The sequence below is a fragment of the Equus quagga genome, chromosome 4 (genome assembly GCF_021613505.1).
Source record: "Equus quagga isolate Etosha38 chromosome 4, UCLA_HA_Equagga_1.0, whole genome shotgun sequence".
In the NCBI taxonomy this organism is placed as follows: Eukaryota; Metazoa; Chordata; class Mammalia; order Perissodactyla; family Equidae; genus Equus; species Equus quagga.
The window spans coordinates 29,897,051-29,917,056 of NC_060270.1; the positions used below are offsets into that span (position 1 = coordinate 29,897,051).

Consider the following 20,006-nt stretch of genomic DNA (forward strand, 5'->3'; position numbering starts at 1 on the left):
CTTTTCTGACCAGAAAAGGAATGTGAATTTAGATGTCAACTCTAACAATTTGGAGCTCTTAACTTTTTTTCAAAATCACATATAAACAATTCTTCATCCCTCTGGAAAAGGCAAAATAGCCACCCTTAGGGAAAAGGAAAACAGTATTTATAGAAGACAAAATATGATGTGATTTTGTTAGGATTTTCTGCTGGCTCACTCAAAAGGCTACTGCTTTTTGTTCAAGCTGCCACAGCAAATCTATGCTAGTAGGGAGAAAAATTTCCTTGGCTCAGTGATGAGATAATATCAGTATGCAATTTATTAAAGAGCCTGCCATCCATCAGTGGAATTTGGAACAATAATGATGCACTGAAAATAAGTATCCATCCAAGGTTGGCTTTTTTTTTCCCCTCCTCACAAATTCCTTCAGTCCCAATATCTCTTCAGTAAACTGTTAATAGTACTTTGTTCTTTCTCTTTTTGGAAACAAGCCCAGGAGCGAGAAGGCGCCAGCAGCAGCTGTCACAAACCCAATGGTACTTATTGCTCGGTTGGCCTATAAGGAAAGGAGAAATAAAAAACACATCTTATTCTAAAGGTATCTCAGTGTCCTAACCTTTAAGCTTTAGCTTGTTTCTTAAACCAAAGATTCATTTTAACGTACAATGGATATATTTAAAGCTCAATGCAAAATTAAAATTCTGTATGAAGAAATAAATTTATAATTTTTATAATTATGACAAAGATGTAAATACACGTAGGGAAAATTTCTCACATTTATATAGCTTCTGACAGTTTATAAACTCATCATGCCACAATTCCTAATAATCATCATAGTACACCTGGGAGGTAGCATTTTCTGTTTTGCAAAACCTGAGACGTTAAAAGTGATTTGCCTGAGGTCATACCACCAGGATGTATAGACGTAGCTTGAGTCTTGAACTGTGTCTTCTCCCCCTATGCAACCTCTACCCGCTAAACACACACTGATTTGGATGGGTCTATACCAGGAAATGATTCAGGGATGCAATCTGAGCTAAATACCTGTAAGCTCTCATTTGGGAGATACAATTTCTATTCTGATAAACAAACTTCAAGAGACGTCAATACTGATGTTAACTATCATGTCAAAAATTAATTTCTCACGTAGACAAACTAAAATACACCACTCTTAAGCTCAATTGTCCATAAAGGAGTTCAGACATTTATAGCTGTAAGGGTATTAATCATCATCATGATGAGGGATCTATGAATATTCATGGTTTTCATGGCACTCAACTAATACTGCCTCCCATCTGCATGGGTTTCAGTGCAATTTTATGACCCAGAGGTCACATTCAGATGCTTCAGAGTCATCAGGTATTCTGCAAACAACAGTTGTTCGCTGGGATTTAAGAATCGGGCTTTCAAATAGAGCAACACGTTTTTCCCAAATGACTCTGGGGACCAGCCCAAATGCTGAGAATGCCCCCTGTCTAACCCACAGGCCTCCACCACTGAGCCTGCCACTCCCAAATTACTGCCACTCAATGCTACCTCCCTAACTGCAGCTTCCCTGTTGGGAACAAGCAGCAAAGGCTGTGGCCAGGAAGGCAGCACAATGACAGGAGTATTCCCTCCGTTACACCATCCTGCGGTCTACAGGGACAAGGCCTGTAACTGCAACTCCCTATTCTGCCACCATCCCCAGCTGCTGGGGAGAAGAGCACTGGCAAGCAACTGACAATCCTATTTTAGTTTGCAATTCTAATTTTCTTGATTTGTTTGGTTGGTTTTTTATTTTATTTATTAGTAGCTCCCTAAGTTATTTTTCCGGGAGAGAGTCAGAATTCACTGCAGCATAGAGCTACCCACACAGAACAGGGGGAGCAAAGAGGGGCAGAATCAGTAATCAGACAGGGATCAAAGATTATCGATCAAGCCCAGCCCCCATAGAATTCCAGGCAGATGCTGAGATCCCAAGAAGGTATGATACAGGGAAGTGTGGCAGGCAATGAGAAATAGGAAAGCACAATTGGTGTCTTTAAACAGAGGTGTCAAATGGCAGCAGGGTACAGCCCTGGGAAAGCAGCAGGATCTGTGGGTAGGGTGGCTCGAGCCAGATGCAGACCCAACTTCCTCAGTATCTTTCAGCCACTAGAAACATAAGATTTGAGAGATCCCATAAACCTGAGATCTGGGGAGGAGACAGGCAACTTGACCCTAAACCAAAATCCCCTGAGATCACACAGGCCAGCTGCAGTTATAATAAAGTCACATCCAGCATGCAGTCTCCCCAATCCCAAACACTTATTTATTTCAAGCTGCATTCTAAATGGCAAAATCCCACATAATTTGGACAATCCCTTGGAGTTATGTGTAATGGGATCTGATCCGCAAGGTTGTAACATCCCAGGATGTTCTTGGTGAACAAGCATGAACAAGAGCTTATGCTTCACGGCTTACTTAGGATTATAGGATCACTAAATCCGACTGCACACTTCATGCTTTACAGGGCTCTCTGCCTGTGGGCCATAATAAAGGCCTCATTCTGAGGATCTATACATGCCCAACGAAACTATTAGCTGAATCCGGAGCAGCTATGTCCAGATATCAGAGTAGCTGGGCCACAGATGACTGAAGGGTTTATCAAAATGCCTCTTCCCCCGAGATGCTAAGGCTGCAGTACCATGCACTGAAGCACAGCCAGCGGGTGCTGTGTGTCAGCTTGTCCAGGCCTATTCAAGGGTGCTGCCATCTTCCACTAAGACAGACACATTTTAATAACTTGTTTAGACTATCACAGTGACAAATGTTGATTTTTGAAATTTTCAAAAAATACAGAAAAGAGAAGCCCCAGACTGGGAGAAAACATTTGCAAGAGACAAATTTGATAGACTATTACCTGAAAGATGCAAAGAACTCTTAAAACTCAACAATAAGAAAATGAGCAAGCAACCCAATTAAAAAAGGGGCAAAAGCTCTCAAGAGACACATCACCAAATATGCTATGCAGGTGGTAAATAAGCATGTGAAAAGATGCTCAATATCATATGTATTTTGGGAACTGCAAATTCAAATGAGTTACCACTTAGAAAGTACCTCTTAGAAAGGCTAAATTCCCAAATGCCGATGATATCAAATCCTGAAGAGTATGTGGAGCAACAGGAACTCTCACTCATTGTTGGTGAGAATGCAAAATGGTGCAGGCACTCCAGAAGACAACTTGGGGGTTTCTTACAAAATTAAACATACTCTTACATACAATCCAGCAATCATGCACCTTGGTATTTATCCAAAAGAATTGAAAACTTACAACCACACAAAAACCTGCACACAAATGTTTCCAGTAGCTTTATTCACAACTGCCAAAATTTGGAAGCAACCAAGATGTCCTTCAGTAAGTGAATGTACATCTGGACAATGGAGTATTGTTCAGTGATAAGAAGAAATGAGCTACAAACCAGGACAAAATATGGAAAAATTTTAAATGCATAAGGCTTAGACTAATTTTGACTACACAACATTCTGGAAAAGGTAAAACTATGGAGACAGTAAAGTAAGTGGTTGCTGGAGGTCTAGCAGGAAGGAGAGACGAACAGGCAGAGCATAAAGGATTTTTAGGCCAGGAACTATTCTGTATGATACTGTAATGATAAACACCTGTCATTATGCATTTGTCAAACCTATAGAATGTACAACACAGAGAGTGAGCCCTAAGGTTAACTATTTTAGGGGAGTAAAAACTTTTCCTTTACGCATCTTAGGTTCTCAACTAAGCCTCTGTAATAAAAGATGGATTAACAAGAGAAAAACAGAAGTTTATTAAAATGTACATCTCATATATACATGGGAGAAACTCAGGGAAGAGCAACTCAAAGACGTGGCTTAGAATTCAGGCTTATACAGTATCTTCAACAAAGAACAATAAATTTGTAGAGAAATGATAGGACAATGGAAAGTGGTTTTAGGCTCATGGGCAGAAATTGTGGGAAGGTAAACAAACAGGAAACTAAGAGTAGACAGAGGCTAGTTAGTAAAATTAGATCCCTCTGGTGCCCTCTCCAGGCTGATAAGTGTCTTACCTTAACCCCAGGTTGTCCCCAATGATTAACTTTTGCCCTTCCTGCTAGAGAGGGGAGGAGGGACACCTCTGAAACTCTATGTCCTGCTTTTAGGCAAATAGGGGAAGGGCAGGGAGCTTTTCTTGTACCTGCGTCTCCTCAATTGTCTTTAGCTCAAAATAATCCTTATGCCACAGTGACATATTTTGGGGGTGGCACATTCTGGTTTCCTTCACTATCGACTTTGATAATGATGCGTCAGTGTTGGTTCACCTTTTGTAACAATTATAACACACTAGTGTGGGATGTTGATGCCTGTGTATGTGTGTGTGGTTGGGGGTGGGGCGAGGTGTTACGTGGGAACTCTATACTTTCAGCTCAATTTTGCTGCAAACTTAAAACAGCTCGAAAAAGACAAATTTTTTTTAAGAAAGATTTTTTAAAAAGGCATGAGGACGAAAAAGAAAGATAGGGCCACAATCCTTCCACTTTTCTCTTTTATGCATTTACAGATTTTTTTAATTGGGGGAAGTATATAGCCCTTCCCAAGAACAATGTTCTAAGCTCAGGAGCCCTAAGCCTTAAGGGGACACAAAAAACTAATCTAATACTAGCTATTATTAATATTAATACTATTAATTATCAATAATAATAAAAGTAACCCAAGTGTTGTAGTTTCTGTTAGATCAACAGAGATTTTACTGAAGATCTATAAAAATCCTAAAATACTGCAATTAAAAATGGTATCCATCTAAGGCACGCTGTTAAGGGGGATGGATAATATATAACACAATATGCTAGGATACTTCAAATATCTCCTATAATCTTCAAAACAACCTCAGTTTATAGATTAGGAAACTGATAAACAACGTGCCCAAGGTCAGTCATCTAATAAGTGGTGAGCATGGGGTTCTAACTCGGGTCAGCAGAATTTCAAAGCTTAGGTGAGTTCCTAAGGCTGGGCACCATCTTCTTCAGAACCTTCTAGAGAACAGTTCTACTAGTTGTTGAAGAATAATTAACTTTTCGTGGGTCTCGATTCTGGGTCAGAAAGGTGAAAAGATGATGGATTGCAAGTAAGAGTCAAAGCAAGAAGATGGTTCTAACTCCTTTGTATGGAGCCACATTTTTTAAAAAATTGCTGATTGAGTGCAGTGGACAACTTTAACATTAACAAGGGAGAGGGAAAGAATCTATTTCCTAGTTATACCACTAGTTTTCAACGCAAAAGTGAGCGGGAATTTGTACCTATCTCCTCTGTGTTCTGGCTCAGAAGCAATTTATTGTTACATGTGAACAGAGCATTCATTACTTTAATATATCTCCTAAAAAAAATAAATTTCCAGTTGAATTATTTCCTAATGAAAACAAAATTATGTTCCATCTCCCACTTTCCCAAGCTTTTGTGAGAAGAACTGTAACCTCATTCCTTAGAATAGACGATTATATAACTGATCCACTATTTCAGGATACTGGAAGGCTTTATAGATTTATTCTGTTAGATCACTTTAATAAATCTTTAGATTAAAACATCAATGATGGAATTGCATTGGTGGGACGACAGAAAAACAGCACTTGAATCAAGCGTGCTTTTAGTTAGGAATCTGCCATACTACAAAATAGTGGTGGTAAATGACAAAAGTGCAAGCGACTTTAAAAACAGTCAATTAATCCACTGAAAATCATCCAAAATTTCAACAAATCAAAGGATCTACTTAAAAGCTCAAAATTTCTTGACACTGTCATTGCAAGGAGACAGAAACTGTTTACAAACGCACCAAGCTATGTCATCAGCTGGCCTCTTTCAGCCAATGGAAAAGAATTTCAGAATTACCATCTACGTTTTTGGCAAACGAACTTCCACTCAAAAAAAGTCAACATTCTTTTCAGTATATGAGGTTACCGATTTGAGATTGCTATACGGTTGGGGTAGTGGGAAAAAATGGAAGGACAGAGGGCAATAAGACTGACAGAAAGCTATGGTCTTGAGTCTGCTTCAGTCCCTTATAGCCCCAAATTGATGATATCCATGTTCTAGTCTCAGTTTGATCATTAATTGGCTGCATGACCTTGGACAACTCAATTCCCTCTTTGTCCTTCAGTGTTCTCATGTCTTCTCATTGTTTTCATTTTTTTTGAGGCCTGGGAACCTTATGATAGTCAGTAGTTATCATTTGCCCAACGTAAGAAGCATATATCTCTTAAAGAAGACTCACCTGCTCTGAAACTCCTTCTCCATAGCGAAGCAAAGTCACAAAATGCTCACAGTTGTTGACAAATATGTCATACTCCACCTCCTGGCCAATAACAAACTCTGACCGTTGTATGACTTCTTCCACAGGGAGAGGGGGGTATGTTTCATCGTATTTATTGTTTATTCTATACGTGTCATTTCCTGCAACATCCTTCAAGAGCTGCATCTTCACCAGGGCCTTTCTGCTGAATACAGACTTGGCGCTTGTAAATGCTGCAGGAATGCCATCTTCTATAAGGAGAATTCTGGTTAGCAAGATAGATTGACCTGGCCCAGTGAACTCCAATGCCATCTGAAGACTTTGGAAGTGCAGGGAGGACTAAACCCAGCTGTGCTCCTAACTTACCATCAACCAGCAACCACTTCATCCTACCAGCCTCAAGCTCTCATTCTGTAATTTATCAATAACACTTAATACTGTATGAGTGAGAATACAAGAAAACTTTCTGAAAATTTACATCTACTCATAGAATAAATTGGGTGAGAAAACTCTATCCATTCTTGAGGAATAAGTTCTCTATCAATCAGTATGATTACTACAGATCTTGATATGTTTCTAACATACTATAGATAAGATCGTTGCTCACTTTTTCTATAAAGTAGGCTCCTTTTCAGCATCTGAACCCTTCCAAACTAATACCGTTGGGTCGTAGCAATAGTGCATTATGATCAGTAGGCTCGTCCTAGCATCTAAATTGCACCTTACCCCCACCTCCACTTTTCTACATTTATTCTTTCAACTAGGCTTCAATTTGGGTCCAATCTGAAACCTGCATGGTATCCTAGTCCTCTGAGGTGTCAGCTAGTGTCAGGCTGGGGCCAAACTTTTGTCTTGCCAGTTCCTTTGGCCAAAGAACTAAGTTTTGAACCTGAACCTAATATAGTGGACACTGTCTGCTAGATGTGGCCCATGCTGTGCCCTACCCTCCTGTTACAATGCCCCAAGCCCCACCACTCCACCTTACTGCCTCTATTGATAAGCATTTGCCCAGACTGCCAGGAACCTTTGTTTCTGGCCTACCACTGTCAGTATCTGAGGCTGGACAGATGAGTCCTCAGTGTTCGGTCTAACACCAGGACCAGGTCCTTCTCCATATGCCCAAGACTGCTATGCTTGGCCATGGTTCAAGAAAATCATGGGAGGAAGGGCCTCTATATAACCAGTGGTTAGACACTTTCCCTTTTAGTAATGACTAAAAGTAAACTTTCTTTTCCACTCTTCTTTTTTTCTATCTTCTAAGCTTCTTTGCACTGGAGCAGCATTTCCAGTTAATATCTAACACATTGAAAGTTTTTACACATTACAAGCTCTTAGAGCACATATATCGTAGTTAGAACTAACAAACTTTGTTGGGGGCTGGTCTGATCAAATCAATTTACAGATGAGGAAATTGAAGCTTGGAGAGTAAAGTGGCTTGTAAAATATCACCTTAGTAGTTAATCACAGCAACAGGAATGGAGTTTCAGCCTACAGGATCAGAGCTCAGAGCTTGAACCACATTAATATGGAGCTTAAGACATGAAAATAACAAACAGCATCAAAATCTCATATTATTTTCCAGATGCGAAGACTGCAGAGATAATGTAGAGGATTACTTAGTGTTAATGACTAGATTCTGCAGAGACTAACGGCTCTGTATCATATTTGCCATTTCCAACATTCTAGAACAAGAGGCAAATATCTTAAAATGTCGCAAAAACTGCTTTGTCAAAAATTCTCAGAAGTTCCCAAGATAGTAAAACTTAGGCCTATAAACATTTCTCTTTTAAGTTATCTCAAGGAAATAATAACAGGCTATTTGTTATTTACGTACATTTTTCCCTAATAAATAAATTAATTTGTGCTCATTTCTAAATATTTTAAAAATATAGCATAAACATGTAAATATAAATCACCTATTATCCCACCACCCAGAAATAACTACTATTATTATTTTGATGTACTTCTATGTCTTTTATTAACATATGTGTATAGATGTGTGCATGTGTGTGCATTCATTTATGTATATATTATTTCTTTGCAAACTGAGTAACATATTGCATATTGAATTTCTATAAGCAAATATTTATATTTATTTTCAAATAAATATTACTTCAAGATTATCTCTCATGTAATTAAACATATCCAGAAATATGATCTTATTTTTTTGAGGAAGACTGGCCCTGAGCTAACATCTGTGCCCATGTTCCTCTATTTTATATGTCGGATGCCGGCCAAAGCATGGCTTGATAAGCAGTGTGTAGGTCTGTGCCTGGGATCCGAACTGGCGAGCCTTGGGCCACCAAAGCAGAGGGCATGAACTTAACCACTATGCCACCAGGCCGGCCCCTAGAAATATGATTTTTAATGGCTGTTACTGTGGCTTTTGTTTTTGTCTATCACTCCATCCCACCACTGCCTCCTTCTTTCTGCAAAAGACCCTGTCTACGCCAATCATAGTATGCCATTCCCCTGGACACAGAGATGGTCCAGCAATGGGCAGGGGACCCCCAGTGGACCAATTAGTGTTGTTCTCCATGATTTTTCTAACTACAGTGGACACGGATTAGCTCTCTCTCCTGTTGGGTCACACAACTGTAAGAACGAGAGCATAAGGACGCTGATGGTCATCAGTTTAGCTTCTTAGAGAGTCATAGCCTACGAGAATGGAGACACTGAGAGAAAAAGTATGCAGATGTGAGACAGAGTCTTGATAGTGTTCCGACCCCTCATCCAGGCACCCCTGAGGCCAGCATCATCTCTCCCCTTTCTGCAGTTTCCCTCAGTATAGGAATGAAGTTGCCTTTTTGCTTAAGCTAATTTGAGTTTGATTTCTGTTACTTGCAACTAAAAATTCTCTCAAACACAGATACCTAATATTCTGTGGTTAAATCATAATTTATTTATTTATTCCCCTATTGAACATTAAGCCATTGTCTATTTTTTAAACGATTACAAATGAGATAAAAGTGAATACCCTTATACAAAAATGTTAGTCTACATCTCTCTCAAATTTCCCAAGAATAGACTCATAGAAGTACAGTTACAGGGCCAGAGCATATGAATTCTTTTAAGACTCTTAAGATATGTGTACCGTTAAATTGTTTGTGTGAATGATTTTATCAACTTATATTTCTATCAGCAATATCCTTGCGTTCATTTCATTATACCCTTACCAACACTGATTGTTATCATTTTTTTAACCTTTGCTAATGTGATAGGCATAAAATCTGTCGTTTTATTTTACAATTCATAGACGACTCAAAAGTTGAAGCCTGTAAAGATGAGTATTGGCTTTTGCTTTTCTTCTCCAAACAGTTCCCAATTCTTTACCCACTTGTTTGTTGGGATTTGAGTGTTTGCTGTCCCCTTGGCCTGAGAAAAATCTGTCTCCAAATATCATCTCCCTGGTTTCCTCACCTCTTTCAAGTCGTTCTTCAAATGTTACCTTCTTAGGAGATTTTTCTGACCACCTCATTTAAAACTGCAGAACCCTCAGCACTTCCTATCCTGTTTCTCTGGTTTATTTTTTCCATATCACTTGTCTCTCTTCTAATGCTGCTTTCTGTATTTTATCCATGATCTCTCTCGCCACTGGAATATAAGCTCTATCATTCAGGAAGACGTTTATGTACCCCCAGCACCAAGAATAACATTTGAGGGGTGGGCCCCGTGGCCGAGTGGTTGAGTTTGTGCCCTCCACTTCGGCAGCCCGGGGTTTCGCTGGTTCGGATCCTGGGTACAGACATGGCACTGCTCGTCGGGCCATGCTGAGGCGGGTCCCACATACCACAACCAGAGGCACTCACAACCAGAATATACAATTACATACTGGGTGGCTTTGGAGATAAGAAGAAGAAAATAAAAGAACATTGGCAACAGATGTCAGCTCAGGTGCCAATCTTTAAAAAAAAAAAAAATAGCATTTGGCACATACTGGGTAATCAAAAAATAGACATTTAATGAATTGAAATAATCTATTTGTGTGATATATAAAGACATTGAATCTTGTCATGTTTGTGGTGAATATTTTCCCCAGCTATTTACTTTTTAATTGTGATTTTTTTAATCCAGAGGTTTTAAATTTCAGTGTTAATTGCTCTTTATGATTTCTTTAATGCCACTTTGGTCTTAGAATGTCCTTCCTTAAACCTAGATCAGGTAGATTTACCTACTGTCTACATTTTATTTCTATCTTGTTTTGTTTTATGATTTCATTTTATAACAAGAAAACTAAAGAGGTCCCAGGAGCCAGTGGAACAAACCTTACCTATAGGTGCCATGTTGATAACATAACCGTCACCCAAGTACAGCGCCCAGTGCTGATAGCCAGGACGAAACACTTCAATCAAGTCCCCTGGCTGGGGGTTGCCAGGGTACTTCAAACTAAAGCAATCATTGAACGCCATCTGCAACGACAGACACACAGAAGATCTAGCTGATACAACTCGGTAAAAGAAAATCAGTTTAAGACTTCCGTAGAAGCGTAGGGATACAGAATTTATTGGGATTGCCTTCCTTATTAAAGACTTACACTCACACCATTGTCCTTTACTTTGAAGGATTCCAACACTGAATTGTGTGTACACAAGTAGACAAATGGAGAAGGAATTTGTCTGCTATTGCATAATTTCCTACAGCAATTCTTCTCATCCTGATCAACTCCACCGCCCCTTTATTAAGATCAGCATTTTATAATTCTCCCTTTAAATTCAGAAATTCATGGATAATATAATTTACCTCTACATAAAATTTCAAAAATATTCATATGACGTCCTATTTGGAATGGAAAGGGGAGGTAAATTTATAATAATATCCGTTTTACTATGTAAATGCTCAGTCCATGACTACACAAAAAGATTTAATAGAGCGGGTATATGCTGTACTCACTTAGCATGAAAAAGTCAGGATCCAGAAGCAGAAGATAAGAAGGCGTTCAGCCTTGCATATGCAGCATAGTAAAATCAAAGAGCAGAAATATGGGTAGACACCAATATTGTGTACAAAAAATAATCTGTAATGCAAAATTTACTGTCTCATTTAATTTAAGCAGAGGTAAGTTCCGGGCTCAGATGAGCATCTAGCCAGATATTCAGGCATACTACAGGATACGAGATGTTTCTTCCTCGTACCAAACTGTGCTTTGCAGGTCTGAGCACTCTGGCCTTCACCCACGAATTATCTGTAAAAGCCCTTTGTCATTGTGACAACCACAAACACCCCTACAGATTTCCACCACTCCCGTACTGCCCACTTACTGTCTGAATCCTCATTTATTGATTCCAGAAACAATGCAAAGTGGTCAATGTAGAAGGGAGACAACTTGGAAGGTTGGGGAGTCCATCATATTGATGAATATGTCTGAAAATTCTAAGTTTGGTCAGTTTTTTTTTTCCTTTTAAATCAATACTTTTTAGAAAGAACGTACAAGTCTCTGACAGTTGATTTTTATGGAAGGTTACATTTTCTATGTATGGCACGGAAGTAGAATGACTCAGCGAGAGGGAGTTATGTACATTCATTGATAATCAAAAGGGGATTTAGTGCTATGTCTATGTTGAATCTCTAATTGGCAACAGCGTGTTCCTCATCATCTCTCCCTCTATTATAGCTGTGTACTCTCATTTACAAAATAAATCCAAGTGCCAGAAAGGGGAACTTCCAAATCATCTAAATTATAATTATAATAGCACGGGCTAAGGACTTGGGAATACAGACTATCATTTTTCTGGCACTCGAAAAGTCTTTTTTACAACAATTAATATAGGGAGGGTGTTTTTCCAAGTATGAGTATGCCATCTGTTGAAAACTTCAATCATCACACTGTCACAGAAACGTGGCCAAATGTAAGTTGTCCATCTGTTGAAAAAGAACTATTAAAACAACTTTACGGAAACATCAAGTCTAACCACCCTCTCAAATATGTTTGCATCTTATTAATACGGCAGTTCACAATTTGGCACATGGGTACTAAAAGGAAAAATAGATAATCTATGACGATATAAACACACTTCTCGTGAACAGCAGTCAGCAAGCGTACACAGCTGCCTACTAGAATCCAGAGACGCAGCCAAGCTTACAATAATAACCATCATTTAAACAGAGAGCACTTTGTAGGGCAACACATTTTTTTGCAAATTCACTATCTCAATTCACCCTATTTAATTTTTTAAAAACCTACAGCTATTTGAGTTTATGGTGTTATCATCTTATTTTAGATAAAAAGCTACAGTAGCAAACGCCAACTTCTGGAAGATACTCACCGAAGTGCTTATCAAATAAACAGGGGAAAAGAACTGGCCCAGGTGTTAAAGATGTGAGCTCTTGTCTCAGGTCTTCCGCTTGTTAACGTGCTAGTTCTGTCACTTTGGGCAAGTCCATTCAAACTGCCCGAGTCTCAGTTTGCTCATTTTGAAGGCAGGCATAAGAGTATAGAGCTAACTGGTTTTTCTCAAAAAGCTGTTACAAGCAATATTTCATGAACTGGGTGAAAGCTGTTGCAAACGCTTCGTGAACTGGCAAAAGCTACCCAGGCGGATGGCGAGAGGGAGGTAGCCATTTGTAAAGGTTGAGATACTGGTTCACGGCTCATGAGTGATTTTAGTTCCTGATCCTCTCTTTCCACCATGACAATGCTGCAGAATGGATGATTCCACTGAAAATTGTAATATATTTAACACATCTTCAATTCTGACAGATAGTTCATAAACTGCTGTGCGAATTGTGTGTTAATTGATTTCATGAAGCCTGTCATATTTAGAAAGAAGGATGACAGGACAACAAGGGAAGCTTTCACATGAGTAACCTCTCCAGAAACTAAGGCAGGAGACTGAAGGGTAATATGTAAGGGGAAAAGTGGGTTCTGACACCAAACGCTTGGAATTACAGCAATTTACTGCGGAACGGTACTTCAGGTGTTATCCAATCCACTGCTCTCCGAACATGTTTTTAGCAGCAGGGCCATCTATCAAACTAAGCATCAGACGGACCCACAAGAATATAAAATATAAAAAGCAGCCCTGCCCTGGATGAAGTCAGGGAGAGGCATGAGAGCCCCATTTGCTCCTCACTGTTGCTGCCACTGAGGCTCCCTGGGACCCCAGAACATCTAGGAACGGAGCTTGGTGTTTAAATAGCACCCATGCAGTCCTAGTACAAGATCCTCACTCTTAAGATAGAGGAAAGAGAACCAGGCAGGTGATCTGACGTGCCTAAGGTCATAGGCTAATTTAAGGGCTTTCAACAAATGGTGCTGGAGCGATTGGACATTCATTGCCAAAAAAGAACCTTGGCCTAAGTCTCACACTTTATACAAAAAATAATTCAAAGTGGATAATGGACTTCAATGTAAAATGCAAAACTATAAAACACAGGGAAAAATACAGAGGAGAAAATCCTCAGGATCTAGGCTAGAGGAAGAATTCTTAGACTGGATACCAAAAACATTATCCATAGAAGGAAAAGCTGACAAATTGATGTCCTCAAAATTAAAAACTTTGGCACTGCAAAAAGATCCTGTTAAAAGGACAAAAAAATCAAGCTACAGAGTGGGAGAAAACATTTGCAAACCACATATCTGAGAAAAGACTAGTATCAAGAACATATAAAGAACTCTCAAAACTCCACAGTAAAAAAAGCAAAGAATATAATTAGAACATGAGCAACAGACACACTTCACCAAAGAAGAGACACAGATGTCAAGTGAGCCATGGCAAACATCGTTAGCCATGTGGGAAAGGCAGATTACAACTGTGATGAGATATGCTACACCCTATCACAATAGCTAAAATAAAAAATAGTGACAACAGAAAACACTGGCAAAGATGCAGGGTAATTGGACCACTCATTGTTGGTGAGAATATAAAATGGTACAGTCACTCTGGAAGCAGTCTGTCAATTTCTTTGAAAACTTAACTTGTGACTAACATATGATCCAGGAATTGTACTCCTAAGCATTTATCCCAGAGATTTAAGAAAAGGAAGACTTACATTCAGCCAAAGCAATCTTGAGAAAGAAGAACAAAGGTATCATGCTGCCAGATTTCAAACTATACTACAAACCTATAGTAATTGAAACAGCATGGTAATGGCACGAAAACAGACACAGAGATGAATGGAACAAGAGAGCCCAGAAATAAATCCACGCTTACGTTGTCAATTAATATACAACAAAAGAGGCAATAATATATAACGAGGAAAAGACAATCTCTTTAATAAATGGTGTTGGGAAAACTAGACAGCTACATGCAAAAGAATGAAACTAGAACACTTTCTTACATCATATACAAAAATAAACTCAAAATGGATTAAAAACTTAAGCGTAAGACCTGAAACCATAAAACTCCTAGAAGAAAACAAAGGCAGCAAGCTCTTTGACATCCATCTTAGAAGTAGTTTTGGATCTGTTTCCTCAGGCAAAGGCAATAAAAGCAAAAATAAATGGGACTACATCAAACTAAAAAGCTTTTGCACAGCAAAGGGAACCATCAACAAAATGAAAAGGCAATCTATTGAATGAGAGAAGATTTTTGCAAACCATACAACTCAATATCAAAAAAACACAACAGCCGATTAAAAATGGGCAGTGGACCTGAACAGACATTTTTCCAAAGAAGACATACAGATGGCCAACAGACACATTAAAAGATGCTCAATATCACTAGTTATCAGGGAATCCAAAATCGAAACCACAATGAGACATCACCTCACACCTGTCAGAATGGCTACTATCAAAAAGACAACAAATAAGTGTTGGTGAGGATGTGGAGAAAAGGGAACCCTGGTATACTGGTGGGAATGTAAATTGGTGCAGCCATTATGGAAAACAGTATGGAGGTTCCTCAAAAAATTATAAATGGAACTATCCTACAATCCAGTAATTCCACTTCTCGGTATTTATGCAAAGAAACTGACAATGCTAATTTGAAAAGATATATGCACCCCTATGTTCATTACAGCATTATTTATAATAGACAAGACATGGAAGCAACCTAAATGTCCATCGATTGATGAATGGATAAAGAAGATGTGGTGTATATATATATATATATAGTTTTCCTAGCACATATATATACATATATATGTATACACACACAATGGAATATTATTCAGCTATGAAAGATAATGAAATCTTGCCATTTGTGATTAACATGGATGGACTTAGAGTGTATTACGCTAAGTAAAATAAGTCAGACAGAAAAAGACAAATACCATATGATTTCACTTATATGTGAAATCTAAAAAATAAAATAAATGAACAAACAAAACAAAACAGAAATAAACTCATAGATACTAACAACCAATTGGCACTCACCAGACAGGAGGGATGGGTGAAACAGGTAAAAGGGATTAAGAGGTACAAACTTCCAGTCATAAAATAAATAAGTCATGGGGATGTAATGTACAGCATAGGGAATTTTGTCAATAACATTATAATAACTTTGTATGGTGACATGGTTACCAGACTTGTCGCGGTGATCATTTTGTAATGTATATAAATGTCAAATCACTGTGTTGTACACTTGAAACTAACATAATATTGTATGTCAACTATTCTTCAATTAAAAAACAAGTTGCTCAGCATGGTCAAGAAATGGATCCTAAGATACATAATAATTTTTAATTGATAAATGTAATTAAAACATATAACTTTAGTAAAGGAAGTTTTATTTAATAAAATAGTGCTCCTGAATTTGACAAAAAGACACATTCACACAAAAACCTATACACGAATGTTCAGGGCAGCTTATTCATATCAGCGCCAAACAGGAAACAAGCCAGGTGACCTTCAGCAGGTGAACAGTTAAAGCATGGTACAGCCATGCCATGAAATCTTACTAAAGAATAAATGGAGCAAACGATTGTCGATACATCCAACACCTGGATGCATCTTCAAAGAATTATGCTGGAAAGAAAAAAGCCAATGCCAAAAGGTTACATACTGTATGATTCTATTTATATAACATTTCAAAATGATTGGTCCTGGGGTTAAGAGGTGGTGAGAGGGAAGTGGATGCGGCAACAAGAGGGAGACTAGTGGTGAAGGAAATGTTCTGCATCAAGATCATGTCAGGGGGCCAACCCTGGGGCTGAGTGGTTAAATTCACATGCACTGCTTTGGCGGCCCGGGATTTTGCTGGTTCAGATTCTGGGTGCAGACATGGCACTGCTCATCAAGCCATGCAGAGGCGGCGTCCCACATAGCAGAATCAGAGGCACGCATAACTAGAATATACAACTTTGTACTGGGGGGCTTTGGGGAGAAGAAGAAGAAGAAAAAAAAACAAGATTGGCAACAGACGTTAGCTCAGGTGCCAATCTTTAAAAAAAAAAGATTATGTCAATGTCAATATCCCAGTTGTGATATTGTACTCTAGTTTTGCAAGATGTTACCTTTGGGGGGAACTGGGTAAAGGGTACAAGGGCTCTCTCTGTCTTATTTCTTACAAGTGCATGTGAATCTACAATTATCTCAAAATAAAAACTTTAATTAAACAAAGAGAGACCAATGTAATTTTTCTACAGAGCACGGAAGAGGACCAATATGTGGAAGTTACGCTGAAGCAGTTTTTACCTGTATGTGGGATCCAGCAATGGATGAAGCACCTTGTGCAGACAGCAGTCTCTGCCACAGGGAAGGTTTAAACACAGTCAGGGGGACAAAAATAACATCTCCCTGGTGTGAGGGAGTTAGGGTAAGGAGGCTGTCCAAGGTCCCTGCAACTTTAAAGTTCTCTCTCATTCTATTTCCCAAAAGCCATGCCAGGTGTAATCCTCAATCAATACCAAAAAGTAGACATCATTATTTCCCCCATTTTAAAGATGAGGCACCCGACATTCACAGCAGGTCAGGAACTCACCCAAAGTCACATGGCCGGAAAGGGCAGAACCCACACGTGGACTCAGATTGGTCTACTTCCAAGGTCAGCTCCTAACTCTGCCTGCTCCTCCCCATGTACACACTTCTGCCTCCCTCGCTGACATTTCTGCAGCCATCCTCACACGTTGTGAGACTAGCTAACGACTAGGAGCTGACAATTAGGATCACCAGTTTATACAGGAGGAAACTGAGACTCAGAGGAGTTAAATGTCAGACCTAAAGCCACGCAGGCGGTAAGTGACAGAACTAGGCCTCAATTCCAGGTCTGCCTTCTTGCTCCAGACGCCATGTTCCCTCTTTATATCACTGATTAACATCACTAACCAAAGGAAATGCTACTAAACATCATTTTGCCTTTTTCCTCTTCTCAAATACCCATCAGACAGAGATGCTACAAAAGCATACAGAATATATGTTCCGTATAACAGAAAGTTTTTAAACATTCATATCCAAAACCAGTGAGTAATGGGAAGTAGAGCCTTGCTGGGGAACCTCTGTTCTTCTCTCACAGGGGAGATGCCAAGGTGGGGTTAGAAAAATCTAGAAGGTGCCCAGATTCAGACCGCAGGCAAATGGCTATACCCTGTTGATTTGGGGAATTTGATTTACAAGGACCACATCTACTCATTTCATTCAGGCACACATATTAATATACTGCTTCATAAATATGAGATAACAAAACCAATTAAAGATACATTTATAAAGTTCTCTACTGCAATCTGTTGTGTGTCATCTTTAAGGTAAAAATACTTCATTTTAACAGTTCACCTACACAAAATTGTTTCACTAGTTTATAATAAACAGTAGCATGAAGGTAAGTCTGTAATCTTTGTGCAAGAAATTTCCCGTTCCAACTGCCAGAACAGGCTATCCTGTTTGTAGCTCCATGTTGGTCCCTGGGAATGCATCAAGAGAAATAACTGCCCCCTCACAGATAGGCACATGCTGATTAACTGCCACTCCTGACCATGAGGCCACTTGTGTTACAGGAATACTAAGAGTGTTGTTTCGCAAACTGCTCCAAGAATGCTATTGGAAGTCTGAAACACCATCACAGGCCATCAATAGTCCAGCAGTCTCCCAATTCGATTTGGACCATTTCCCACTCCAGCTATATTTTTCATCCGCAGTCCTGCTGTTCTGAGAGGGCTCCATGAACCCCTGTGCTCCTAGATTGGCTAATCCACAGACCCTCAGAGAGTTGCAAGGATCCTCTGGGCCAAGACTATCACTCGACAGCTGAGGGTTCCACCTCCCAGCCAAATGAACCATCCTCAGCCACTGTACCGTCATTCTCTGCTTGGAGACCACCCTGAGGCTCCTCCATACTCACTCCCCACCCTGCCCCCTCTATAATCTTGGGCTCTTTATTCATCGCTACATTCTAGGCAAACCAAACTACTCACTATTCCTCAAACTCTCCTGGAATTTTGTTGCTAACACTGAACTTCCTACCTGGAATGCACAGCCCAGTTCCAAATGCCCCCAGATGGCCCGCTCTTAAAGATCCAGGCCAGATACCACCTCCCCCCCAAGGTCTTCCTCCAGTCAGCCAGAAATGGCATCTCCTTGGGAGTTTCCACTGCATGTTGGATCTAAGGCCCAGCGCGTTTCTACTCCTGCGTCAGTTACTAGTGTCTGGGGAATTTTTTCCTCTGCTCGATATGGAGGACTGGTTCTTGTTTGTCTCTACACCCTCAGTTTGTAGCGGAGTGTCTGGCACAAAAAACCTGCCCAGAAAATGTTTAAGGAATGAGGAGCCCAAGCCCAGGGAGGGCGGAGTGGACGAGTTTTCCTAGCACATAAATCGTATTAACAGTCCTGAAGGCCAAAGTAATATCACCATCTGTATTTCCAAAATCTAATATTTTATAATAATAATCACTTGTAGTATTGTTCATATACGCTTCAGGGAGGATGGTAGGTTTAAAACGCCTTGGTAAGCAAGAACAGGTTTCTAGTCCGGTTCTGCCACTTAATAGCTGTGTGACTTGGGGAAGGAGTCCCTCATTCTCTGAGGACTCAGTTTCCCTATTCGTAAAAAGGAGGGGTTGGGGTTAGATTAGATGCTCTCTACTGATCCTTGGAGCTTTCCGACAGTTGGTTCAAACAAGGCTGTCTGGGAGCCTGAAGTCCTCCCTCCCTATCCCCCGCACACCTCACTCAAGCCCGGGTCGTCCTCCCCCACCGGCGGCAGCTGCGGGGCTCCTGGGGTCGCCCTCCTGTTAGCAGCCGCGGGCCGATTCCATCTGCTCCGGGGGAAGGTCAGGGCGGCAGCCACCGACACCGCTCAGGGCCGCCTGCAGCGCTAACGCCAGCCCACCGCGCGGGGACGCCCTGGACCCCGCCGCCGCCGCGCACGCTCGCGGCCCCCGCCCCCCGCCACGGCCGGGGACGGGTCCTCCCGCCCGTACACAGCCACCCCACCCCCGCACACACGCCGCACCCTCCTCACCCGAGGGGCCCCGACGCGACCCCTGCCCTCCGCGCGCACAGAGACACCCACCCTCCCAGCGGCTGAAGCGCAGCCCCAGCGCAGCAACTAACCAATCGCAGCCCTCCTGGCCGCTGGGACGCTCCTGCGTCAAACTTTCCTGGTACCAAGGGCTGTGCTAGGTGCTGCGATTATACGGTTAACTCGTCCTGTTGAGCCCAGAAATGTTCGTGTACAGTCATGAATACACACTATTCCCACTGGAAGTACGCCCCCTCCTAGCTCTACGCAAATTCTTTTAAGGCGGCGGAACGGATGCCGGTCCCCGCGCCACAGGAAAGCATCTCAGTCTTTGTCTCTGCGAACGTGGGAGGAAGGAGTGGCCTTAAAAAACCTCCTTGCTTCCAACCACACACAAGCCTACACAGTATGTG

At 40.6% G+C, this 20,006-nt stretch overlaps 1 protein-coding gene across 1 annotated transcript; it reads right to left on the bottom strand.

Annotated features, from left to right (window-relative positions):
* Nucleotides 1-278: 278 nt before the first annotated feature.
* On the bottom strand, nt 279-19,628 carry PLAAT1 (phospholipase A and acyltransferase 1). The gene is made up of 5 exons (XM_046659399.1): nt 19,594-19,628; nt 16,833-16,934; nt 10,530-10,668; nt 6,242-6,510; nt 279-538 (listed from the first exon to the last, which is right to left on the bottom strand). Exons 3-5 carry the CDS (start codon nt 10,666-10,668, stop codon nt 437-439), a joined length of 510 nt encoding a protein of 169 aa, XP_046515355.1. The 5' UTR covers nt 16,833-16,934; nt 19,594-19,628; the 3' UTR covers nt 279-436.
* Between the last annotated feature and the right edge of the window lie 378 nt (nt 19,629-20,006).

Excerpts from the sequence above, each read along its gene's own strand:
- PLAAT1 (XM_046659399.1), bottom strand. The coding sequence starts at position 10,668 with ATGGCGTTCAATGATTGCTTTAGTTTGAAGTACCCTGGCAACCCCCAG. Across the intron at positions 6,511-10,529 it reads TATCAACATGGCACCTATAG|AAGATGGCATTCCTGCAGCA; the intron begins GTAAGGTTTGTT and ends TTCTCCTTATAG. Across the intron at positions 539-6,241 it reads GAGAAGGAGTTTCAGAGCAG|GCCAACCGAGCAATAAGTAC; the intron begins GTGAGTCTTCTT and ends CTTTCCTTATAG.